General features: G+C 45.7%; 1 protein-coding gene across 1 annotated transcript; it reads right to left on the bottom strand.

Annotated features, from left to right (window-relative positions):
- Positions 1 to 379: 379 nt before the first annotated feature.
- Positions 380 to 25283, bottom strand: pik3c2a (phosphatidylinositol-4-phosphate 3-kinase, catalytic subunit type 2 alpha). The gene is made up of 33 exons (XM_088417181.1): positions 25193 to 25283; positions 19405 to 20624; positions 15564 to 15661; positions 14853 to 15013; positions 12971 to 13091; positions 12718 to 12829; positions 12478 to 12557; positions 12182 to 12245; positions 11803 to 11949; positions 11692 to 11725; positions 11346 to 11577; positions 9708 to 9830; positions 9450 to 9617; positions 9263 to 9374; positions 8971 to 9113; positions 8087 to 8278; positions 7926 to 8019; positions 7747 to 7841; positions 6312 to 6492; positions 6045 to 6149; positions 5866 to 5958; positions 5246 to 5375; positions 5045 to 5181; positions 4799 to 4968; positions 4561 to 4717; positions 3669 to 3778; positions 3284 to 3491; positions 3069 to 3193; positions 2539 to 2656; positions 2395 to 2476; positions 2135 to 2241; positions 1924 to 2049; positions 380 to 1690 (listed from the first exon to the last, which is right to left on the bottom strand). The coding sequence occupies exons 2-33, from the start codon at positions 20551 to 20553 to the stop codon at positions 1508 to 1510; spliced, it is 5157 nt and encodes a 1718-aa protein (XP_088273307.1). The 5' UTR covers positions 20554 to 20624; positions 25193 to 25283; the 3' UTR covers positions 380 to 1507.
- Positions 25284 to 26220: the final 937 nt, after the last annotated feature.

The following is a 26220-nucleotide window of genomic DNA, read 5'->3' on the forward strand; positions in this document are numbered from 1 at the left end:
GACAGGCCGTTCATGAATTGAAAATGTTACTTATTCCATACAGTTTTGCAATGCCTCCTTTTCATTTGTTGTATATAAAAGTTAAAATACTTTCTGCATAATTCACATTTCGCTCTAAGGTTTTTGGCAGACCCGTTATGACTGGCAAACGCCCCACATATGTGTAGGAAATTAATGTGGGTGTTCATTTGTGTGGTATGAGTGGGAATCAACTGAAATTAGCATGTACAGCAGTTAAAGAGGGTTAGGGTTACGTTGCGGACGTTTAGCATTTTTTTTTTTAAATGACTAGAAAACGTCCAAGTGTAACATTACAGCAACAATTTGGATAAAAAAAAAAGGACTAAAAAAAATAAGGAGAAACATTTTGTCAGACAAGTTCTCATTTGTTGCAAAAACATTTAATTTGCTTTAGGGAGTGGGAATTACAGTCCACACACTGATCCAACGAGTGGCTAAGTTACAAGTCATCAATTAAGAATAAATAACTGGCCATGTTAGCGCAAACGCTCTCTTTATACAGACAAAGAGTAAACAAAGGTGAGATTAATATTCATTAAGGTGAGTGTCACTTCTTTATTTAATAAATGGTCATCATTGACATGGTATGCGAACACACTTGCGTGGGGGACGAAAGCTTTATTAACATCTTTATTGTTTGTGTTCCCTTATATTTTTTTCTTTCTGTGCGAGGTGAAAAAGTGCTGATGGGGAGAAACCTGGAAGATTCCAAATGAACCTATAGGCACTGCAAGTGAAGCCCCGAACGTCTCCAAAGTGTGCTCTCTTGCCATTATTAGCAGCTAGTGTGCAATTTATGGACGCCCACCTTTACCGTGGGAAAAAAAACAAAACAAAACTGCTGCATAATAAATCTTGTGGCAGCATCCTAGGAGGCGGTTATGAAAAATAAATGTAGCAGTAAGGCCGCATTCAAAAAGATTGTTAGCCATCGCTAAGGCACCTGGTTAAGTGGTCGAGATCTTGCTGCTCTGTTTGGCTAAATTTGGCACTTTTTTTTTTGTTTTAAGGGCAAATGGTGTTTTGTAATACGTTGAAGACTTCTGCCAAAATACCGAAACTACCTGTGATAAAAAAACAGCAAAGTTAACATTTTGGGGAACAACCCTGTAATCGTTGCCTGGAATCTGGTGAAATCTGAAACTACACAAAAACGTCTGCAGTTATAACAGCAAACTTGATATTTTCTAGGAGGATCTTGTTGTTTGTAACCCGCAATCTGATGCGTCCAACCACCCCAAAGTGTCTGCGGTAAAAGCAGCAAACTGATGCTCCCTAAGGAAGGAGAACATGTAAAAAAAAAAAAAAAAAAAGTTTCTAGTCGTTAAAAATAAACGTGTCAATCTTTCTCTATATATTTATATTTACTCTTGTGAAAGTGAGCAGTTTTGGTCCACTAATATCAAAATGTACAAAACATTACAGGTCTTTGTTAAAGTTTCGGATGGGAAGCGCCGAAAACAATCCGGGTGGCGCGCCCCCCTCCCTAGAAGTAGGGCACGGCCGCGAGCTTGTACCACTTGACCGTCTCCTTGCCCAGGTCAAAGTCTTTGAGGCGCAGCGTGACGCCGCCCAGGAAGTAGTTCTCGCGGAGGGATTCGGCGCTCAGCACGCTGAGCTGCAGCTCGCGCAGGCCCAAGGTTTCCTTGCTGTAGCCGCTGTACACCAGCTGAGGAGCAAAGGCAGCGCCGCGTCACGTTTATGCCAGACGGACGCGAGATGGGCGCGGGGCTTTTGACTCCGGTTTGGGTCTCTTGCTTGAGCCGCTTCATTTGATGTAGAACTGGACTTTAAAACGATCCCATTCGGTCGACGGAACCATTTGAAAAACTAACATTGCACCGCGTCTTCACTGAATAAGATTAGGCTGCGATTTATTTGCGAAAACCAAAGCTTTCTAACCATTTCGTTGAAGGTTGGGTTCCTGGTTTTCCTCGAGATCTTGGTCTTCCGCTTGGAGGTCTTGTGCGGATCTGGGAGCAGGTAGGTCTTCACGTACGGGTTGGGATCCGTCCCCTCTTCCGACACCTGAAATGGAACGCGGCGGACAGGGCGTGAGCCAACAAGCAGAGAATCCCGTTTTAGCGGCATGCGGGATGTCGGCATTGTTTACCAGATCTCGGATGTGCATGACCATGATGAAGAGCGTGCTGTTCCTGTACGAAATGGACAGTTTGACCTCGCCTTCCACGCGGCCCGACGTTGGGCTCAACGGGGGCTCTGCAACAGTCCCAGCACAAAAGTCCAACTTTAGATATCTCACAGACTAAGAACAGAGTTCAAATTGTTAAAAAAATGTATTGTACCAATAATGTGCACTACACATATGAAAAAATCGTCTTAATCCAAAAACTTCCATCCACATCTGCTTACCGGGAGCTCTGGAGGTGGCATCCAAACCTTCTGTTTTGTCATCTCTGGCCACCGGATGAAAGAAGGTGTAGATCAGGTCGCACTAAAAGAGAAGCGTGCTCAATGACCGTGGACAACAATTTGCAAGCTTGTGTGTGTGTGTACCTGCGTAACCTCGGCCGAGCTCCTCATCAGGTTATGAATGTAGTTGTTCAGCTCCAGCTTCCTTTTGGCAGCCACCTCCTTGATGTGTGTGCGGCCAAGCACCAATTTACTCGGGAAACTGGAGGGGGAAAAAAAAAATCTGATGTGAAAACCAAGGGAGAAAAAAAATATTTACCCGCAGTACAAATTTCATCCACATGAGGGAGCTGCTTAGCTTTCTACAACCATCTGTGATGGGTTTTGAGAAATCTACCTATCACAAAAACAAGTCAATTAGTCGCCATATATTGGAAAAAAACATCAAATATTAAATAGGAGTAAATTAAAATACCTTAAAATTGAAATTTCTGTAAAGATTTTGTATTTTCGTCAATAACTCAAAACTAATCTCCTGACGTAACCCCGCTTTTGTGAAAATCACACGATTTACCATTTTTGACCTAACTCAAATTCAATGGAAAAAAAAAGCCATTTAAAACAACGTCAAGTGATTAGAATGCAAAAAAAAAAAGTGTCCAGTGAAGGAATACCTCGGGAGCTTCCAGAGTGGGAAAAGGATAGTGAGTTTGTTGTGGAGCTCCTGAAACTCATCAAAAGTGCGGAAGACAAACTGGGGCTCGTTCTGCCCTTCCCTGAGCAGCCTCACCACGTACGTCTGAGAAAAGGGAACAATTGGCAAAAGTGTAACAAGTTTACTAATTAAACTGGAAGCCGACAACTACCCCCACCCCCCAAAAAACCCTACATAATGCTTGTCAGGGTTGTATCTCTTCTGGAAGGAGAAGATGGAGGCGTGGAGGATGCGGCCCTCTTGCTTCATGGTGTACGTCTTGGGCGAGAAGGACAGGATGGGCTCGTCGTTGGCCGGCAGGCCCGAGAAGCGGAGCTGGGCCAGGTTGTGGATGAAGAAGTTGAACTTGGTGGCCACGCTGCCCAGGCTGGACTCGATCAGTCTGCAATCATGTTTGCCGCTGTGTGACTAAACCAAAAGGAAATGTGCGCTTTCCTATCCGACCTTAAACGCAGCAGCGAGTTCATTTGTTTTTGTTTTTTTCAAGATTCAGCCAGTAATTTGTCACTCGAGTCAAAAATCTGGGCTTTCTGAAGGATGGCGCTAGGGTTAGACGCACCTGGTGAAGAAGATGGTGGCCTCCGCGTCGGTGTTGTGCGCCCGCAGCGCGTCGTAAACGTACTTGAGGTCCTGAGAACCCGTCAGCTCGGGAAGCCCCGATGATGTCATCTTCAGACAGGGTGATATAGAGGCAGCTTAAGATAAAGATATTAACGCCTCAAAGTTTGAGAGGAACGTATTGAATTCATTGGACCGCGCAAAGCAAACACGCGATCAAAGTGGACACTGAGCCATTGTTGTTGCATCCTAATGAGCTAAGACGCATAATGAAAAACAACATTCTGTTGCCATTCCGGGCGCTCTATAAATAAAGTGTTCCGGGGCGCTGCGCAGGCGGCGCCGTGACTTATTAGTGAGGCAAACTCTGCTGGAGTTGAGCTACGTTAAAAATGTAACATCCTGTGAAAAAACAAGTAGCTCCTAATGTTTCAGGGTAAAGATTTGTTTTTTTTTCAACAGAACTATAACAAACATTCAGATTCAGATGATTAGTCTGATCGTTTAGAACTGTATTTGATGTTCATAACGGATTTGAATTCATGTGCTACCGCGTGTGGGAGCCAAGTTTGATTTTTTTTTTTTCCTTGAGATCCCCTCTACAATGCGTTACTGCCATTTCAAAGTCATGAGTTAGTAGGTACAGAAGTTGAAACCCTAAACACAATTCTGAATCTGTCCTCTTATTTTATTTCCAAAGCCGTGACGTCACAAAAGCCTCGTGACCATGGATTTCACGGCCGTTTAAGAGCGTTAGCACCCTCTGTTGGTTAAGGCTTCTGTGGGCTCATGTGCGCCGCGCGTTTGAGTCCACTTTTGAAATCTGGTAATTAACACTAAACTGTTCCTTGCGGTTTTGCGCGCCTAAGCGCGAAAAGCAAGCGTGCGTTTACCAGCGATAGCAGGTTGAGGAAGAGGCCGGAGTGCTTGCGAATGAGGTTGTAGGCCTGGCAGCAGAGGTCGACAAACAGCTGGAAGCGACTGGTGGGGCGCTCGCCGCCGTTGATGACGTACGCCATGTCAGAGGTCAGCACGAAGGGCGCTCGGTCCCTGGTGGCGGGCAAATAAATGCGTGGGGTCACGGGAAACAAAAGGCGAGCCCGCCAAAAAAAGCCACGTCTTCACTGTCACCTTTTGAAGCTTCCGAACATCTGGGCGTGACCGAGGAACTTCCCGAAGTCGATGTGGAACATGTGACCCGTGGAGCGCAGCATGATGTTGTCGTTGTGGCGGTCGCAGATGCCCAGCACGTAGGTGGCCACGCAACAGCCGGCGCAGGAGTAGATGAAGTTCTCCGACGCCTGCGGACGGGGGGAAATGCGGTTTTGGAGCGACCCAGCCACGCCGCTCCAGACGGACCTCCTGATTTGCGCGTACCTTCTCATACTCGTCTTCGGCGGGGTTGTACTTGCGCAGCCACTCGGCCAGCGGTTTGTCCTTGAAGGAGCCGGTGACGCCGTACTCCACCTGGATCTTCCTCAGGGTGTCGGAGGAAGGCACCAGCTCCACCATGCCTGCCGACAACACCGCGACATTGGCGACATTTTCCGACGGGGCGGCTTGCCGGTGTTTGGTTACCTTTGTCCTTGCCCGTGGAGATGCATTTGAAGTTGACGATGCGGAGGTCCAGGCCTTCTTGCAGCCAGATGCGGTCCATGATGCGGATCATCTGCAGCGCCAACATGTCCTGCCTCAGATCTTCTCCGACCTAACATGATCCCGGTCAATAAACACAGGTCGGTTTAAATGCGCAAATGGGTTTCATCCGGTTCGTCTATAAAAAGGAGTTTTTTATTTCCAAAAAATTTTTCTCAGTGTATGAATAACTCGGAATATTTTATGATTAATAGTAGTGTTAATGTTTTATGATTACGAGTGATGCGAAATACATTAATATAATTTTTTTTGAAGGACCCTGAAATATAACCCTAATAAAATATATGCCACGTATGAGTTCTCATACTGAAATTTTTTTTATGTATACCGATATAATCTGATACGGTTTTTTGGTTGATATTGGACCAATATCGGATCAGGAGTTTATGATATTGTCGTTTCAACTTTTGGCCAGCAGTGGGCGCGGTGCTAAGTCAACAATAAGTTCTAATGAGCACAACCGTAACAAGAGCCAGCCTTGAGATATTTGAAACACCGTTTGACATCCAGCGTGTTGCTCCTAATGTGTGTGCGTGTCGTACCTTGAACATAACATTGATCTCCTCCCCTAGTGGGTCAGCGTTAACCAGAGCCAACTTGAGAGGAACTGCGTTGGAGTTGAAGAAAGAGCAGGCCTGCCCGCACAAGCACGCTTTTACTTTATTTATTTTACATTCAAGCGAACCTCCGGAGCAAAATATTCTGACTACGAGTGCGTTACTTTGACGTTGAGTTCCTTGGCCGCCAGACTGGGGAAGAGGGGAAGTCGGCAGCTGCTTCTCTGGAAAAAGTTCTGAACGCTTTCGAGGCCTTCCAGAAGAGCCACCTGAACACACGTGTGACATTGGCATTAACGTGTGTAGGACAAGGGTGGGAAATGGATAACGCGCGGGCCGCATTCTGGCCATACTCTTCATCACTCTGGTCCACCAAGCAATTATTATCGAGGAGCATGCGATATCTCCCCGTAAAAATGAGACAGACTTACCTGTCTTGCGGAGCCGCCGGCCTGTCTCACTCTCTCGGCCACGGCCCCGAGTAGCGTGACCAGCTGGGTTTGTTTCTCCAGCTCGGCACGCAGTTTGGTCCCGCACAGGCACAGCAGGGCGCCGAGCACGCGCTCGTAACGCCGCCCCCACGCCGCATCCTGCACGGCGTCTTTCAGCAGCCTGTCAACGTCACGTGGAATAAGAGATGTTTTCTCTTGAGCCTCAAAAGGTACAAATTAAGTACCGTATCAAGGAGCAGTAAAAAATACAGACAAACGACCGGAATTCGAGCAGCACTTTCAACTGACCGCAATTCCCCAACTATAAGATGCACTTTTTTCCCCAAAAATGAGAAGTGCGTCTTATCAACGGTAACTTACACTATTGATTTCTTTTTTTTTAATTCAACACCATTCGAGGAAGACGGATCTGTCGGCCACACGAGCTGAGTTCGACACACAGATGTGCATTTTTATACCGGCTGTATTTTTACTTACGATAATTACTATAACAGGACGAGCGAGAGGGCGGACATCAGTGGGCTGTTAGCAGCAAGCGGCTTTTGCAGCTAACGGCAGCTTGTGTTAGCTCAGATTATTACGGCATTATTTTCAATAAAAGAAGCGAGCGGACTGAACCTACGTCCGAGTCTATCTTTGTTCACGCGCAGGAATATGATGAAAATGGAGAGGATCGTGTCAAAGTTATGATGTTTCCAGCTGATTCATTTGAGAGCGGCAAGGTATGCGGCCGAGTGCGCCGTTTAGAGAGCAAGTTGACTCGTTTATTAATTGCGATCTTTTGGCATATAAGCACAATCCTCAACTTGGCGAAACAACTTTGAGTACTTATGGTAAAATGAACTCAATCTGAGGCACGAGGAAAAGGGAAAGCAACTGCTTCGAGTGCATACAGTTACACTGGCGAGACATTCGCTGACCGCTCACGATGTTGGACATCTGAAACACACTTAACGTGCAACAAATATATAACTTACTGATATGAACACAAATATATGAAGAGCTTACAAAATTATTCATTCTGTTTTGCTATAGTTTTGACATTGTTGCCAAAGTGTTGGTGCGTTTTACACACAATAACAGAATAGGACAGAACGAGACTCCAGAATTAAGGGTGCATCTTATATTTGGGGAATGACTGCAATTTATTTGTGTATTTATATCATGCATTTATCCTTTATATTGTGCATTTCTTTTACTGTCCAAAGAAACTCATGAGTGTCTGTCTCCGCAAAACTTGTTTTTCTTCATTTTTGGGGAGGTAATGTTAGCACTCGTGTTGGTATAATTGAATGAAAAGTGCATGCGTAGTTCTCCGAAATGGATCTTAAAGTGTCTTAAAGACAAAGTCTTTATTTGCCCGGTATTTGCCCTTTCTCGTGTGTCTTTGTGTTTGTATTGTTTATGAGCTCACCAGTAGAGGTAGTGTGCAATGTTAATGTTTCCAAGGGCTCGAGACAGCAGCAGCATAACGAGGGCGCTCTTGAGGTGACATTCAAACTTCAAAGCCTGTGGGGGGGAGGGACCCCAAAGAACGTGAGGTGGCAAAGGTTGTGCAGTGGATGCGAGTTGTGCGCGTGTCAGCAGCTGTACCTGCACCAACTGCGGTAGGTAATCAGCCAGCTCGTCATCAGAACTCTTCTCAACCCAGCTGACGGCCACGCGCCTCACCTCGGTGTCGGCAAACCTGCGCACGCGCGTTCGGTGACTTCACAGCAAAACGCGCCAGGCGTAAATGGGAAAGGAGCGCTCACTTGGAGTCCAGCAGTTCCAACGCAGTGACGGGCGGCAGCGGGGGCCAGTGGTGAAGCAATGAGTAGATGTGAGCCATGCTGGCCCAGTCCCAACTGGGCGCACTGGCCAGCACCTTGGGCAGGCTGCTGGGGTGATCCCGCCGGCAGTGTAGCCGGTGGTCCCATAGGAGCTGGTGGTCCGCTCGCCTCAGCCTGAATGGAGGAGGACCGCGTTAGGGAATGGATTACGCCGATCGACGGTTTAGCTGCGGCTCTCCTTTTCGGAAAGATTTGATAGCTTGGAATGAGTTACCCGATTCTCTATGGAGCCCCAAAAAAGTGTGAATTCACCATAAAGCTCATTTCTTCAACTACAGACAACTTGGGGCAATTGTTATCTTGAGGCATAAAACAGAGGTGCCTTTTTTAGGTGTGACTTTGAATTTCTCTGGCGTATGAAAAAAACCCTTTTTTTTCCCTTCAGTGAGCTGCTTGCAAAATGGATGATGATGAACAATGATGAATATTAGGCATTTGAGACGTTTTTTTGTGACTGTCCGACAGCTGACCTCCCCGCCTCAGCGACACGCCGCTCTCGAGGGATCAGGCGAGCACCAAAACACAATGGGGGCAAACACAAAAGCCTTGTGCCCACACGGGCCGGAGACATGGATGGGAAAGGAGCGGTTTGGGGCGGAGGGGGCCTGATAAGAGAGCACACTGTGTTCCAGTGCCAAAATTGTGGTTTTTGGGTGGGGGTGGTGGGGTGGCTAAGACAGGATCAGTTAACACACAAACCGGCGAAGTGTACGTGACTGTAAACATTCCAGAGTAATAAACTAATGGCCGAAAAAAGGAGCATGTGGACTTAGCCCCCCCCCCCCCCACCGCTGCATTTCTTTTACCCAAAATTGGATGCTCGGCTGCAGATTTTCTCGAGTTTGCGTCGGAGGTCGGGATCAAGCTCCTCCACCGGGTTAGGCTCTGGACCGGCAGGTTCCTGAGGTCCCACATACAAAACATCCAGCGCGGGGTTGGGAAAATCCACCTGGGGGCGGAAAACAAACAAACAAATGAATTAGACGGGGCCCACAAAAACAAAGGTTTGCACATTTGTGTGGCAACTACAATGACCGTTATCTTCTCTCCAAAATCTGCGAGGGCAACTCATGCGCATGCTGTTACTATCTCACTAACCTGCAGCACGATTCTCTCCGCGGGCATCTTTTTGCGGCCGCCCGCCGGTGCAGCAGCGGCTCCCAGTAACGACGCCCACAAACACAAAAGCCGCGTGCCCCTGGCAAGTACCCTGTGAAGCACAGCCGGTATCAAAGCGCCCGCACGTCTCGGGTCTTCAATTGCGACGAGATTCATTCTTCGCTACCTTCTGAAGTCAAAGAGCGGCATGGACACTTTGCCCAGCATCTCCGGTGCCTTCCTCTGTTTGTTGGAGTCCGGGGAGCCGCCAGCGTTCTGGTTATGCACGCCATAGAGAGTCAGGCCCAGGATGGACTCCAGCGGAAGCACCGCCACGGCGATGGGGAAATTGATCCTTAAACAAAAGCACGCAGGTGGATGTGGACAACGTGCTCCTTGTCTTGGAGAGAAATGGGATATTCAACTCCTGGGATTCATGGCTTACATCTCGTCCCATTTGATGTGGTAGAAGTAGCTCTTGTATGTGCCCACTCGCTTGGACTGCACCGGCTTGAAGAGGTTTTTGCCGTTGTGGGTGAGGCTACACACCAGGAAGTATTTCTCATAACTGCAATGACAAACATGACATTAATGAACAGCTTTTTTGGCGTTACATTTTGATGCGTTGAGAAAAAGACATGTCTAGCCTCAAGAGGACATTTGCAGCCAACAACAACATTGATGCCTACATGCTAAAAGACACGGACATCCACACAAAGCCCGCTTTTGGTTCTTTCCAATACCGGTGTGTGCCCACGTACACCTGAGAACGAGTCTCTTTTTAACACACGTGTGTGGGTGCAGCAACTTGCGGTCTGGAATTCTGTAAAGCGCCGTTGCATCGACCCGACACAAAACACAGGGCGGCCCAAAAGTAGGTCGTGTGTGCACGGCACATTTCCTTTTATTACATTTATATGAGTAATTATAATTATAAAACACAAATTGAACTCAGTAATGTTGGAGATTTCCTACTTCAACATTGCTATGATGCTTTCAACTTTGAAGCTAAAATTTCAAATCATGGTTTTAAGCTATGTTTGGTTTGGTTCAGTTTAAGTTTTTTACTTCCTTAATTTAAATGACTATCTGTTTGTCCCACTCAAGATATTCATTTGTTCACACCGAACAAGATCAGACCTTATGTGTTGATCTCAAACAGTGTTACAAACAAAACAAAATGTGAACATTTGCACAGCGTGCCATCTGTGTTGGCGGCTCTGTCACTTGCCCGGGCCTTCCCTGTGGCCGCACCAGATGGATGACACACAAGCCAAATGAGCGCGCGCGCACACACACACACAAAAAAGTGACCTCAACAAGAGAGCCTCACACGACAAAAATGTCTGCTTACTCGTATGTGGTGAATGGAAAAACAGCAACAAAATTTGCCGGCGGCTTAAAATAGAGCCGGGTATGGAGTATGCAGAAGGCGGTTATTAGAAGGAAGATTGCAACGGAGGAATTGAGTAGCATGAGAAATAAAACCAAATGCAAAATAACTGACATTCATTCTCAACCTTTACGCCTTGATCAAATGTATACGTTGGGAAGCACTGGCTTTAGGTCTTCACTCAAATATGACGTTCATTCTTGCTGTGCTGTGAGATCGCACTCTGTTCTCTGAAGCAGCTTTTTTTTTTCCCCTTGTGCTATTCACGCTCATATTTTCACTTTTTCTGTGAAATCGCACTTCTGTCTCCGATGTAGCTTTATTTATTCATTCATTTTTTAACTAAATAGAAGCACACATTTTCTATGCGCTTGCAGGAGTTTATGGCCCGAAAGGTACTACTGGTTTTGTGGCTACAGATGTGCGACAAGTTGGGAGCGGAAAATTTGTCCGCGTTGGTTCCAGGCACGCACGCACGCAAAAAGAGGCAGGAGATAAAGCCAGGTTGAAACCTGACACTAACATGAAAAAACAAGCTGTGAGGAGGAACACTGGAGCTGTTTGTTAATGTGCGTGCTTGAGCAATTGACGTCAGAGTCATATCATTTTCCCTCAACTTATATGATGTACTACATACAGTACATGGGCTACGCCGCGCTAATTTGATACGGTACCATTGGGTCTGCTTACCTGCTGACCCAGTTGGCTGGAATGCCGTGCAGTGTGAAAAGGGTAAACTGGAGGTGATCCGTAGTTCCGGAAGCTTCTTTGGTGCTCCTCTGCGTCGCCGCGATTTCTCCGTTGATCGAGGACGAAATGATGGAGGCGGACGGCGCGCAGAAGGAGCGCAGGTAGAGCTTAGCCAAGTCGTACACGGCCTGGGTGAGCAGCGCCATGCACTCGTCCACTGGGCTGGCGTGACCTGAAGAGGAGTCAAACATGGACTCGGCCCAAGTGTGTGCGTTGCATTCCCAAACGGATACGATTCATTTTGTTTTTTTTTTTAGTGCAATTTATAGGTGTGTATGAGTCTTACCGTTTGCTGGTTGCCCAGATGATGGGGACCCCATCTAAAAGGCCAGGGATGATCATTTTCAAGGAGCAAATACAACTATAACAACTACAAAGTGCGCGTTTCAAATCGAACCATCGGTGAGCGCGTCCTGGGCAGGTTGACGGAGTGTCGCAACCTTTTGACGGCCTCTGCGATAGCCTGGGTCTCCACCTCGTCCAGAGCGCAGCACAAGTTCTTCACCGTCTGCACCACGCGGTCCACAGTCTTGTACTGGGTACTCTGCATTTAGATTCAGATGTGCTGTTTTGCGGAAAATAGGCCTCGATACGATGTTCACACTAGTCCCTCGTGTCTTTAGCTCTACAGTACACAGCAGCTCGTGGTGGAACCAGAAAAAAGGAGTGTCACCATTGAACTAATTCTCACAAGCGTTCCCAACACAAGTCCTGGCTTATAAGCATCCAAAATACATTTTTCTAGCTTCCTTTTCATCCTATATTTGCAGCATTACCTCATTTTGGAGGCAGATGTTGACTTGGTTGTGATAACCATCCAGGTAGTCGATCAGACCTTGTCTGCACACACAGGCAAAGAAAAAGGTGACGCAAGAGGGTACAAACAACCGATCCAAAACCTGCGAGCCAGCCAAGCGTTGGACAACTGTTTACTTAGATTTGAGTAGATGTTGGAAGAGCTTCCACGATACTGTAGTCGATTCCGCCAACATCGTATTCTGACACGATTTTGACTCACCCTAATCATTACGGACATTGCGACCGCACATAAACAATTGTGGGGGCTTCTTACCTCGTGGCGGTCTCCTTAAACGGTCGCTCCACATAGCTTAGATGTTTCTCCAAATTTATGGGCGCGTTATCGTCATCCACCTGAGTTGGCACAAAATAACAGCAAAGATTAAGTGTCTGCTCACGAAAAAAAAAAAGAAAAAGTCAAGCGAGCAGGATCGCCGAGTTGAAAATGAGGATGAATGGCAGGGTAGGGAGGGAGGTTAAGGAGGACATTTCAGCGGACATGGAAATGACTTACAGTGCGAGCCAAGTCCCGTCTCATGGTGGAGTGAGAGAGAAGCTGTAATGTGATCTCATTCTCCCACTTCCTGCAGTTCTGGACGTACTCATGGCTGCCCAGGCTGTGTTTACTGCGACGCGGGACGACACAGATGTAAGGTTTACGCTAAGCATAGAAATGAATGATTGCTTGTAATCAAGGAGGACGATGGAATGATGCCACGAGACAACTGGCGGTCAAAGAGCAATGTCGCTTGATGAAAGGAGCTCACTTCTGCAGCACTTCCTCCCGGCCGCAAACTTTCAGGAGGTAGCTGGAGAAGTCCACCTGGTCCAGGTCGTCGTGGACCCAGCAGAGGGTCTGACTGATCAGAAGCTCCACCGGGGAATTCACTGTGGGGTGGAAAAGAGCGAGTGATCAACGTTTGAAGGGAAACGAAGCAGGAAGACTCACAAAAAGGCATAACTGTAAACGTACTCAGAAAGTGCAAGTTTTAGTATTTTATATGTAGATGAATTAAAAATGACCTTTGGAATGACCCAAGTGCATTTGATGATGAACAATCTTGTTAATTTTACACTTGACAGTCAACAGTTGAGCAAAAATGCTCACTGTACACAGGCGACACCTAAATGTACAAACGGGTCATTCAGGTTTGCCTCTCGGTGCACTTTTGTGTGTTTGCAGAAGTACTTAAGGTCCATTCTTCTATATTCCACAGATACAAGACTTAACCTTACCGCTAGGTTGTCTACTTGTTCTTTAACTACCTCTCCCAAGCATATGTTTCACTTTTCCTTGGTTGGTTACTCAGGAGGATTTCGTTAATTCAACATAATTCTTTGAGCCATGGGCCGGGTCGAGGTATTCGAAATTTGACGTCCATGACACCAAACTCGATTCCTCATATTAAATGAGTCAGGCGGATGGCATCTTTTGCGTATTTGTGCTGACTTGGCAGAGGCCTCGCTTTCACTTTCCACTTTCATATTGGAATGCATGAGGAAATCCAGAAGATTTCCGACGGGATATATTGCGGTCCGCCATGTTTTTCTAGTTATCTCTATAAAAAGGCGGAATTTTCGATCCGGTATTTCGGGCACTGTGACTGGCAAACATAAACATTTCCTTCTGACCTGCTAATGGCCATGTCGTGTTTTGAATTGGCGCATAATCCAACTCAAACCTGTCAAACGGTTCGGGGAAAATACAGCAGCAAGCGTGTTGTTGAAGGGTATTAGTAGCATAGGGCACAGCGTAGGTGCAGTTTGTTGACAGTGATTTAGGAACATTAGCTTCCTTGAAAGTGCTTGTATTAGTTTATGGACGCAAAAGCAGATAAGGCTCTTCTCCAAAAAGAAAACGCGGTCGTGAGTGAGACATTGACAGAAAAGGAGACCACCCCGGATCCAGTAATAACAGCCCTCCACCCAGCAGAGGAATGAAGGCGCTTTCTTTCTTTCTCCAAGAATTGTAGCTCCCGGTCGGGGTAAGACGTGGTCATGGCCAAGGCCGGTTTAAAACTGTGCCACACAGCTTGTGGGCCCCTATGCGCTAGTGAGAGAAATCCCAGCGGGGCATTTATGGTGTGTTTATTCCACACATAATGAGTCCCGTTGTCAGTATCGAACAGGTTTAGCATTAAGAACCGACGGGGGCGGCGGAGTCACTCAACACAGGCCGATCGACCAATAAATCTGACACGATCGAACTGATTAGACAGGAAGAATCGGGCTCAGATTATAAGTATGTGTGTACCCATGCTCAAGTCACACAATAGGCCGAAGAGTGAGCTTTCTGTCGGGAGTGTGTGAGGGGTCAAATCGGTATCAGCTCTCCTGGGAAGGAAACCAAAATTGCTGAAAGACCTTGAGATGAGGCAAAAACACAGCACTTCCCAACTGAGGTAGATTCATGCGCAAGAGTAACTCGGTGTACTTCCCATGTGGAAAAAAGGGGGCGGGGGGTGAAATGGAGTAGGGGTGAAAGGTTTGGCCATTTTCCTGCTCTGGTGCTAAGTAATCAGCAAGAATCCATTTTACATGGCATACGGAGCATTTGGGGGGGCTGGCCCTCAGTATGATAAAAGATCATCTGGGATAGGTGATCTTTGGCCCACAAAACTATTTTGTCCCAGAAGGAATGCTACTTACCATCACAGGTAAAGGTCACGGGCTGCTTGGAGTCGGAGATCTCAATGGACACCTTGACGGAGCAGCTGGTGTCCCCTCCGGCGTCTCTCTGGGCGATGACTGGACTGCGGAAGTACCCGGGGTTGGTGGCCATGTCGCCGTGAGGGAATTTGGAGCGCAGACTGCAAGAAGGGGACCCAAGTATGAGTGTGTGTGTGTTTTTAATTCATACATGATTCTCAACCTGTTTTTTTGGGGGGGGGAAAATACTTTTGGGATGAAAACACATGTGCTGTGTCATCCATACTTGATTTCTTAAACTTTGGAACGACATTTGTAGTGGGATCTCTAGGCTTATTTTAATCAGCAACTCCAGAAGATGGATGTTATAAAAATCATCATTTTAAAATCTGGCTCTTCTGCCGAAAAATTGTGTCTCGGATATCAATGCATATTAGTATAAAATTTAACAAAATAAAGTAATACGTTTTGCATCTGAGTCCCGAAAACAAAACGTGGCAAAAAGTTGCAATTAATTTGCTCTTACTTTGAAAGGAATTCTACTGTTCCTCTCTCAACATTAAGAAGCATTAAACTGGATTTTCTGATGTCTGCGGAAACCCTGTTACAATCTTACGTACCCGCAATGGAGAAAAATGTTTTTAGATTCATAGTTGCACTCAAACATTATATGGCAAATTGGGAGTCAGCGATGCTGCCTGGACGTGATACCTCGCCACATCTTTGCAGAAGGCCACCACCTCCAGGTTCTGAGCGTCTTCTTGATCCAGGGCATCGTTCTTCACAAGACCCTTTCCTTTACCCTTATCCTGCATATGCCAAAACACACACATACAGGGTTGAGAAATTACACACAACAAACACACAAGAAAAGAGGAACACGGAAGAGGAGTTTGATACACAAAAGCTCTGACGCCAGCCTTCAAGGTTTTAATTCCAGGAATGTCGATAGTGCACTTCTACGACAAGGAATCAGATTGAGCGTGACATTTGATTTCCTTCCTTTCAAAATAGTGAGAAGTCATGATTTATTTGTTATTCAGTGAGAATAGAAATGTCTTGTTGGTTCACACAGGATCTTGGAAGGGGGCGGGGCGGTGGAAACGGTTCCTCTCAAACACACACACACACACACACACACACACACGTAAGATTAGCGCGTTGCTGCCGGGAACTCGCAGCAACACTTTGTGCAATTTTCCGGGACTGTTTGAGTCGAGGAATGCACTTCCCGTGGCACAGGAAATGCGGAGCGCAGGAGCCCTGGCGCAGCGATGTGCTCGGTCACAGCTTTGACAATATGTGACGAACACCAGTGCTGGCGAGGGGGAGAGAGGAGCAAGAGGAGGAGGTGGAAGAAGAGAAGGAGAAATGTTTGGAATGTGGACGTAATCGTGGTTTCCTCCCATCACAAACGTCTCGACTGTTTGAAGTTTGGACACATAAAAGTGCTTGTTGGAGCGCCGGTGCCTTCAACAACACTAAAAAGACTTCCTCAAATACTTGAACATGGGGTCATCCGGTTCATAGTGACCCCTGTAAAACACTTGACAATTGGAATGCCATGAGGTGCTGTCATGAGTCCTTCTTTTATGCTCCTTCACTGTGGCATGGATGTGATACCGGACCCTCAATGTAGAGGATGAGACCGTCTTAAAGCACTTTCGGTATCTTCAAAGTAGAAAAACACTATACAAATTAAAAGGCTAAGTGATCATCAATAGGCTGCAAAAGTCAAGAATGTTTTGGAATTTCGACAGCGGATCCGCATCTCCCGGCACGACATGCATTTTTACAGCCATCACTTCGCCGCTGCTGAGATGACAATTTTCACAAGTGATCCTGGCTTTTTTTATCAGGCGGCATATTGTAAGCAAAACAAACGCAGGCTGAATCAAACAAACAGAATCGAACGAGACAAGGCCTTCTTTGTTCGGGCGCTCATGTGATTCCCGCATTGACTAAAAAGTCTTCTCACTTTCATGGCCGTGATGTGTCATGGTGCCGCCTGTGCAGCGTGATGAAGACTATGACTGCGAGGAAGGCTCCTGTTCACACCATGAATTGGAATGTGACAAATTGGGCAAATTGTCACGGGCGGATGGTGGGACCTGTGTGCGTTTGGACACAAAAAGGCAGCTTGAAACCAACGTGGACATATTCAACCCCTTACTGGGCACAGCGGACGTTTTCAGCCGAAAGTCGAAACAGGCCTTATTAGGCACACCTTTCACTAGTTTTAAGTCCTAGACAGGCAAGAATTTTCAGGATTTTAGAGAAATTTAGGGGTACATTAGAATTCAAGCAATGGTTGGCACTTTCAGCCATTTGCCTGTTTAGACTGGGGTCACCACATTGCTTGGCGTTTCTGTTATCTGTTTAAAATACATTTCAAAAGCAAAAGGTGCCGTATTCCGAGTGAGCCAAATCTGATGAAGTTTACTGAAATTTTGAATATTGTAATTTCCTGACGTTCACATAACTTCAGAGATCTAATATTAGCCATGAGTTAAAAAAAAAAAAAGGCAAAATCAGCACTAATAGCCCACTTCGCGCACTTAGTCAGACCAGAGTTGGATATATCTCAAAAATAAAAAAAATATTGCCATCTCTAAGGGGTCAATATCTGCTTTGATAGAGGACACTAATGCCTGAAGACAAAGTGAGGATTCAGCAGAGCGCGTCTGCCTTCTGTGTGCAAACATGCAAATCAATGCATCGGCCGAGTGCTTGTTGCAAGTTGGTCCGTTTGCATCAGAGGAACCAGCGGGGCTCAAAACAAACCTACTTCCTCTTTCAATCAGGAAATGATCATGGGCTACACTGTGCTCATCCTGTACAGGAATGAAAACCTTCTCAACTAAATTTTAGCTTCATCGACAAGGATGAAAATATATCACACGTGTTCCACTTAATACGTAAGGAGTCTGACTTGCTGTTTATCTTTCGCAATGTTCTTTTGTATCTCTTGGTGAAAAGTCGGGAAAAGCTGAGGTTTCCGTCAAGTGACTCACACTGTTGTTGACATCCTCGCGGAGCGACGGCAAGCGCCCACTATGCTAAGTGCACTCACTGCAGCATACTTAAGGTGTAATTACTGTAGAGTGATAAATAAAAGAGTGTGGCGTGGGGGGTGTGCAAGACTGGAGGAGGAGAGAGTTCGGAGGGTTCGTTGTACTTCTGGCCGGCATCAAAGAGAACAACGCTCACTGAATTTGAGATTCAATTGCCCCGGCAGATAAAAATCAGCACGAAGGCGGGCAAGCAAGAACACGCTTGATCAGTCTGCGTTGGCAGAACGCGCCGGTGTGTTTGTGGTATGTTTCAAAATTTTGCTGACACGTCAGGGAGGTGCGGCATCTGAGGCAGTGAAGCATTAGCGCACTTCGGCTCGCGTACAAGTGAGCAGAACTGTTTGGCTGCACGCTTCGGATAGGAACGGGAGCTCTTTCGAGTTTTACGACAAATATGCCAGAAAAAGTCAAAGATTTTACCTACTAAGGATATGTATTGTGCACAAGTTTGACAAAACTTGAAAGTTTAAACTATTGCAAGATTCCTTGCGCGGCGTTATGACAGCTACGGTTAGCAGACATAAAGGAGTAGTAGTGGAGGACATTCCACAAGCTGGTCGCCATGGTGACCCTCTTACGTACTTCGATTCCCATGAAAGCTTCCCATTGCGACTAAATCCCTGAGCTCAAAGTTAAGGCAAGTGACTTGATACACCTAAATAGCTGAAATTCAGCAAAATAATTGTCTAACTAGCCTCAGGTAATTGTATAACTGATCATTGAAAGTGCAGTTGTGCTGAATATCACTAAGTAGAAAAAAAAAAACACGCTGGACGATTGTTGGGTGTTGACAAACTAGAGAAGAACAACGAGCTGCCTTAATTCTTTATGAGGCAAACTTTTCTTGTTTTTATTGTCGTGCACTTAAGTCTGTTTGTCTAAAAAAAAAAAAGGCAAAATGCCACCCAACAGCATATGGTGATCTGGTCTTCAGGGTTACAAAAACTATGCAGAATTGCCCTCTCCCATTCAGCTGCAGCACTGTCCTGAGGCAACGTTCGAAATATTCCTCAGAGAACTTCAGATCACTTGTGTTAGAAACCAACGATTGAAAAACAAAGAAAACCCCATTTGATTGGAAAATAAGTAAAGAGGATGTGAAGCTACAGATTGATGGGTGCAGTAGTAAGATGTTTTTGGGAGGCTGAGTGACCAGCATGGGCATTCTAGAGCGGCTGCTCTTTCACTTTGTCTGTAATGATATGTTCATCCGCATCTATGTTTGGGCTCCAGCCTAGACTAACTCATTTGATGCCTCTTATCCACGGCGCAGATTCAACCTAGCCTTTTTTTCGTCTGCACTGTGGGGAATTGGGAAAAACGACAAAAAACTGGTACTGGGATGCCACTATGAAACGGAACCGCTGTGGCAACTGTGGCTCTCCTTTTCTACGTGAACTTGTATCACAGTAAATAAGTATACAGTAAAACATTAAAAAAAAAACACAATCGAGAAGCGTGCGTATGTGCGCGCCTACCTGAGTGTTTGCTTTGTGTTGCGAGGAAGTTCCCGGGAAGTTGAGCGAGTGGCTCCTGGTAACCGCGGCCCCGGTCGACGCCCTCCTCTGCTGCGATCGGGCCGACCCCGATGCCTTTCCCTCGGGTGGGGGACTCCTACTTGTACTTTTCCCTTCGGTCTCCAGCACCGCGTCCCAGGGATCCCCGGCGGAAAGCCCCGGCGCCCCGTCCGGCTCGGCCCCGGGCGACGCGACCGCCTCCTCGCTGTCGGGTCTGCGCTTGGTCAGAGGGTCCAGATCCAGCCAGTCGAAGCGGCTGATGCTCGTGCATTCCGGCGCCGCCGCTTGCTGGGCCGCCGGGTCGGGCGCCAGGGAGGCGGAGCGCGCCGGAGCGGAATCCGGGTCAGTGCAGGTCGACTTGCCGTTCTTCAAGTATTCCGAGGTGCTGGCAATCTTATCAAAGAGTTTTGCCATCTCGGGGTCCACGGCAGGCGGCGGCGGCGGGAACATCATGGCGGAGGCGGCGGCTTGTCTGGGAGTGAAGGCCAAGAAAGCCGACTGCTGAGCGGGAAGCATGAAGGGCGACATGGCTGACGCGTAGCCGTTCTGAAAGGCGCCCGGCTTGGGGAAGGGAGCGGAGGGCAACAGGGCTGCCGGCTGATGGGTGGGCGTGGACACAGAACTTGACGGAGTGGACAAAATGGGTGTCCATTGGGAACCTTGGAAAGGGGATGAGCTACACGTATTGCCGCCGGGGTAGGAGGCGCTGAGGTTAAAGCCCAGCAGCGACGACGGGCGGGAGACTTTGCTGTTGGCCCCAAAGTTTTCGTCGAGGAGGAGCTTCTCCAGCTCCTCGTTGGTCAGCTTGTCCACATCGATGTCCTTGAACCTGTTGGCCTCCGGTTGCTTCTTGGTCTCGGGGAACACGATGAGGTCCTTTTCCGGTCTCTTGGCGGCGGGCGAACGCTGAGGAGAAGTGGAAACGGCGACAACGCTTGCAGACTTGGGCTTGTTTGACTTGGGCGAGGACGAGGAAATGGTGTGCCTCTTGTCCCGCTGGAGCTTTGCTAACGCCTCTTCTTCCATGCGGAGGGCTTCCTCTTTACCCACGAGCCCCTTCGGCTGGGGGACGTCCAGCTTGAAGCCATTACCTCTTGATATCTGGGCCATGGCGTCAACTGGGAGGTGCCATGAGCTTGACAGCTTTTTACATCAGGACTGCGAGGCAAAACCTCATATACCTGCAAGAAAGGCGTACGGTAAAAATGTGACACACACAAAAAAAATATGCATTTAATCTTTCGTACAACTTAGTTCCCAAACGTTTCCGATCCAGTCACTCCTTATTAAATCCATCTCTCTCCAAGTATCGCCATGATGACCACCACTAAATCAGCGGTACCCCCCTAGGCCTAAGGTGAGATTTAACAGGGTTTCTGCAGGTGTCAGCAAATGTAATTTATGACTTTTAATCCTATTGCAGGATGAGTACACTTTTCTTTTCCAATTAAATGCAAATTAATCAGAACATAAGGCAACCTATTGATCATTTCGCTATAGTGACTCAATTGCAGTGAATGCCTTTGAGTTTAATACGGATATGCATTGTCAATAGTGACGCAATTTATTGACGGACAAGCCAGACATAAAGCAAATGATGTGACGTGATCCAGCTAATGGATATAAAAAAAATACACCTGGAGATATTCCTACAAATCAGACATGAATGCTAAGCATGTGATTTTAAGTCTTTTGCCATAATTAAGTTGCGCTGTTAGGGGGTACTTGGCAGAAAAAGAAAAAGAAAAAAATCACAGGGTGTACATCACTGAAAAAAATCTTGGGAAGCGCTGGACTACACCCCTGTAGTAAGCCTAAACATTCATAGACAGCAGGTTTTTAGTTCTCAAAAGGTACTTTTTAGATCAGCCACTTAACACGATTTGCAAACAAGACGTCTATCAATGTATAAAACCCTTTGAGTATCAAACGTGAATCACTGAACCTTATCAATACAATGAGAACTTTACTTAAGCCCATTCTTCCGCGTGCTGCTAGTGACAGTCATACTTTGAGAATCACTGATTAAGTCCCTCTCTGCAATGGGGTCACTGTCTCATGTGGTTTTTGTTACCACAATACCACAATAGGGTGGAACTTGGGGAGGAGCAAGCAAGCAGCTGAGCTAACTCCACAACACAAACATCCCACGTCAAACATTTACAGCAGGTACTGTCATTTTACAACCATGACTCATTTCAAGTAGCCATGTGGACGTCCAGATAAGATTCGTTTGCTTCGGTGAGCGACTTTTTATTGGTCATCTATTTCCCATTTACGGTTAACAGTCAACAACTTTTGGGGGAAGGGGCGTGGCCATATACTGTATCGAGCGGCTTGAGTGACTGCAGAAAACATCAAAATTAGCTTCTCGTGGAAGCCGATAGCTAGCTAACCGCAAAATGCTTAGCTGCCAGTGGTGAACCAATCAATTGATTCGTATTTGGAGACAGCACGAGGGCGATCACAGATTCCGGATTGCTGAAGCGCTGTCGGTGTTGCCAAAGTATTTGTTGGCAAAGCATGTTTGAAACTTTTGACCCCGTGTATGCGCTCCCAAGCTGCGGCAAATGGACCGGGCGAGCCATACAGTCCCATGAGAAATGATTGCACGTTTGGTGTGCTTATGGTGTTAGTTTCCAGCCATACACGAAAGAAAAATTGCAAATTGCACGACTCCTCATAACAAACTGAGTCAATTTCCCCCAACCAGGTTGCTGCCAATTATTTAGTCAAAGACAGAATTATAAAATCAAATGCTGCTTAGCTTGGCACAAAACTCATTTTGGTAAATTTCAAAATGATTAAATGTTTAAAAATATATAAAACTTGTTGAATTGATTGCTTTATCGAATAGTCATGAATACTTCCACGATTTAATATGAAATGAAATATATATTTTTTTTATTCATAACCCAAAGCATTTCGCGGACCCCTGGGGGGGGGCACGCCAAACAACTTCCTGGACTACCTCGACCTGCTAGCAGAACAAAAAACGATTGACTACACACTCTTCAAAGCTGCCATTCATCTGGCTTCCACAGGGTTGAGTGAGTTCCTTCTCTCACCAGGCACCCCCCCCCACCCCCCACCCACCCACTTAATGTTCACCCCTCCTCCATGACCCCCCACTCCCCTCCCATTGTGGTGGACGACGCCGGCTAGGGCCGGAGCTCGCCGCGCACCATTGTGAGCCTCAAGAATTTGGCATACGAAGCAACCTGAGGGGTCTTGCTCTCGCTCCCTCTCCCCTTGCTCGCCCTCGCCTCTCTCTCTCTCTCTCTCTCTGTCTCAGCAACAAGATTGTGTTATCAGCTGCACTAACACCAGCGGGGAGCGACAACCAAACTGAGATAGGACAAAATCATCATAGTTTGGCTTCAAAATGAAAGTTGGACGTCACTCAAGCCATCCTATTGTCACATGTTGATGTAAGACAGAAAGTCAGAAAAAAAACCAAGCCTCGAAAATTCTAATTCAGAACCCTCGATCATGAATAACGTCAGCAGCACAAGATTTTCCTCTGTAACTTTTGCTCATGGGCAGTCTTTTTCAAAAATTGTAGAGAGATGAGCCTAAAATCAAACATCTGATGTTACGCAATCTATTTTCCGAAGTTGCTGAGTAAAGCACAACTAGAAAAATCATTACAAATGGTGCTCCATCATTTCATTATTCAATTTTTTTTTAAATCCCAAAACGTTTTGCACTGGTTACAGGGCACTTGGCTGGGGAAAAAAAAAAGGTGCTGAGATGTATCAACTGGCATCCTTGTTCAGTTTTGCTCCATATAACGTCTACCTATAACTATATATTATTGTGAATAGATATACCAGTTGAGAGAACACTATGCTAGAAGCTATGCTAAACTAAAAATAAATCAATATTAAAAAAAAAATAAACTTAAGAGCCGTATATGGGACCAGAAAGGGAAAAGAAAAAGTGAGTTGAGCCAGGACAAACTCCAGAACCAAACCACAGCATTATGGCAAAAAAATAGGGGGGGTGGGGGGGGGGGTGAAGACATTAAAACAGCATTGGCGCTGTCGGCCGCTGTGTTGTTTAAGTATTCAGGAGCTAGCTGAGAATGCTCGCTAGAGTGGAAACAAATGGAGAATGCATGCAGAGGTCAACAGCAAGGGGGAAAAAAAAAAAAAAAAGCTACTCTGTTCATTCACTTCCTCCGTGAATCGACAAAACCACACACAAGTGTTGTTGTTGCTGCTGCTTTGCAATCAGAATTCAAAAGTGCCAATGTTAGCAGTCTGTTGGCTCAAAGTGCAAGCAGCGCGTCTTTAAAATAGAAAATATGTAACAGGAAAATACACACGGGAATGTATGACAAAAACCAAACAACTATGAACGACTGCGTCACATCCAAGGTTCATAACACTATTTTTTACAAAGACGAATATAGTAAACCCTGACTTACTTGCCATTAATTTTGTGTAACAGAACTGAAACCTTTGGCCAGAAAACAGTCAAGTTCTCAAGATGATGCACAGAAAAGTCAGGATCGGTGGAAGCGGTAACTTAAGCGGCAAATTAATTGGAACATCAAGCAATTAATTTCTAAATTCTCAAATACTCCTTGACAAAACATTGTAGGAATTTGTCTTAAGTTTGACAAGGATTCACCTAGTCATTAGTCAAACAAATTTGACAGCGGACATGCTAGGAATAAACCAGACGACATTGCACGAGCTATCTTCTACAGTTGCGGAATAAACGACTCCTAAAAATGCTCGGCAATGTTTTGTCCATTTTTTCACCTAAAATTGCTTTGCGCTGGGGGGAGCGTGCTTGGCAGACAAAAATATATTTTGAGAACACGGTTGAGAATCCCTGGTCTGTCTGACATTTACAGCCACAGTAAATGTCCAACTTAAACAGTCATTTCCAGCATCCTGTATGCATTAAAAAAAAGTGAGTGCATTAGTTTTGCTTTGATTGGGCGTAGTTTGAGGCATTTTTATGTAAAAAATAATAATACATAAATATTTTGGGCATTTTTACCGTCCACGCTAGATGAAACAAAACACAACCGTGAAATGGAGCATACAGGTAATATTAGTAACAGCTGTAAGAATAACATTGAACATTTTCACCGTAAGCAGTTAAGACGTAAAAACACGGAGTGTTGACATTGACTGATCATCCAAACAAAATCGCGACATCAGGAACACACTGACGCACATCACTCTACGGCAAAAACATCAACACTTGAAAGTGAAATGAAATTTGTTCGGTGGTTAAACTACCCGCACTCACCTGGTAAGCCCCGTTTTGTTTCACTCCCACATCCAGCGCTCAAGCATTTAGCATCACGCCCCAAAAAGACAAATCAAGTCACGTAAACTTGAGTTCGATTACGCCGGTGAGTTTGAACAATGTTTAACGAGGCGATCGGAACTCGCAACTTGAGTTGGCTGCTAAATTGGCGGCTAGCGGAGCGGAGCTCGAAAGCCACGTTGAATTTCAACGCGCGCGTTCGCTTCGCTTCGATTCGGGCGACTAACAAGACGACGCCGGAGTTTGCCGGCGTCAGTTTCACCCTTCGAAAAGTAGTCGCCAAGTCAAGCGCTTCGGTCCCACAACAAGGAAGAAAAGCAGGTTTTTGTCAGACGGGAAGCGCTCGCTTCCAAAATCGGAGGAGGAGCCGCCGATTCGAGGCGACGACTTCCCAAAACAAAAGAAAAAGTTTTCGCACTATCTTTTTAGTGAGGAAGGGAATGTGTCACTTTCTCACCTTTGAATAGTGCTGTTTTCGGAGCCATTTTTGTCCCGCAGCTACATTTTTTTTCCATCCACTTCGCACAGCCAGACGTCAGTTCCTGTGGAGGCTGGACGAGGAGTTTTTTTTGTGGTGGTGGAGGGAGGGGGAGGGGGAGGGGGAGGGGGGGGGTGTTGGAACACGCATAAAAGCGGAAAGCAGCGCCACCCTGTGGAGAATTGAAGTGGAGCGACGATTTCACCAAACCATCGCGACAACTTCCGTTATTTCGTGCATTGAGCTACGAACTGTTCGTTTATTTTGGCATTGGCAGTCTCTAACGTTAATATAGCAGAAAGTATGTGATTTTGTTTGCAATACTTTTTAAAAGAATGTCAGGATGGTCTAGAAAAAAGTTTTGTTTGACTTTGTTGAAAATATTAGTGAAAAAAGTGATTTATTTATTAAATGTGTTTTTTTGTCAAAATACCACATTAAATGCTCCTAATGTATTGGACGAAAACCATGTTTTAATGTGTTTTATGGCGAGATTAAACAATATATTCTTTAAATGGAGTGAATGTGATAAGTTAAACGCATTTATATAAGTTCATGTACTCCTAGCATAATTATTGTTATTATTATGATTTTCTCTACCTTTAAATGTTTATTCTTTTCGATTGTTTCTGTATTATTCTTTGATATGTTCTCATATTGTTTCTAATTGTTGAGATTTGTTCTTCATACATTCCTTACTCCGTATTGGAATTATTGCAATAAAAAAAAAAAACACTGAGGTACGATTAAAAAAAAAAACTCAAATGAAATACAATCATGTTTTTCTTACTCAAGCGGGCACATTTTTCAAGCATTATGTTTCTGTCACAAATTTTAGTAAAAAAGTAATTTAGTAAAAACAACATACATTAAACAACGAAATTAAATGACATTATTGATACATGTACGCACTGTCAGTGTTTCATACATCCTAATCAACATTTTCATTTACCATATGCAAATGCAGCTTTCGGAGGAATAACATCTTAAATTATACAAATTATTCG

This window comes from Hippichthys cyanospilos, chromosome 6 (genome assembly GCF_059441005.1).
Source record: "Hippichthys cyanospilos isolate Australia breed blue-spotted pipefish chromosome 6, RoL_Hcya_1.0, whole genome shotgun sequence".
In the NCBI taxonomy this organism is placed as follows: Eukaryota; Metazoa; Chordata; class Actinopteri; order Syngnathiformes; family Syngnathidae; genus Hippichthys; species Hippichthys cyanospilos.

Bases quoted from the DNA above. Each gene is read 5' to 3' on its own strand.
- pik3c2a (XM_088417181.1), bottom strand. From the start codon at position 20,553: ATGGCCCAGATATCAAGAGGTAATGGCTTCAAGCTGGACGTCCCCCAG. The intron at 6,150-6,311 runs GTAAGTCTGTCT...ACGTGTGTTCAG, and splicing joins CCGGCGGCTCCGCAAGACAG to GTGGCTCTTCTGGAAGGCCT. The intron at 4,718-4,798 runs GTGACAGTGAAG...GCCCGCCACCAG, and splicing joins ATGTTCGGAAGCTTCAAAAG to GGACCGAGCGCCCTTCGTGC.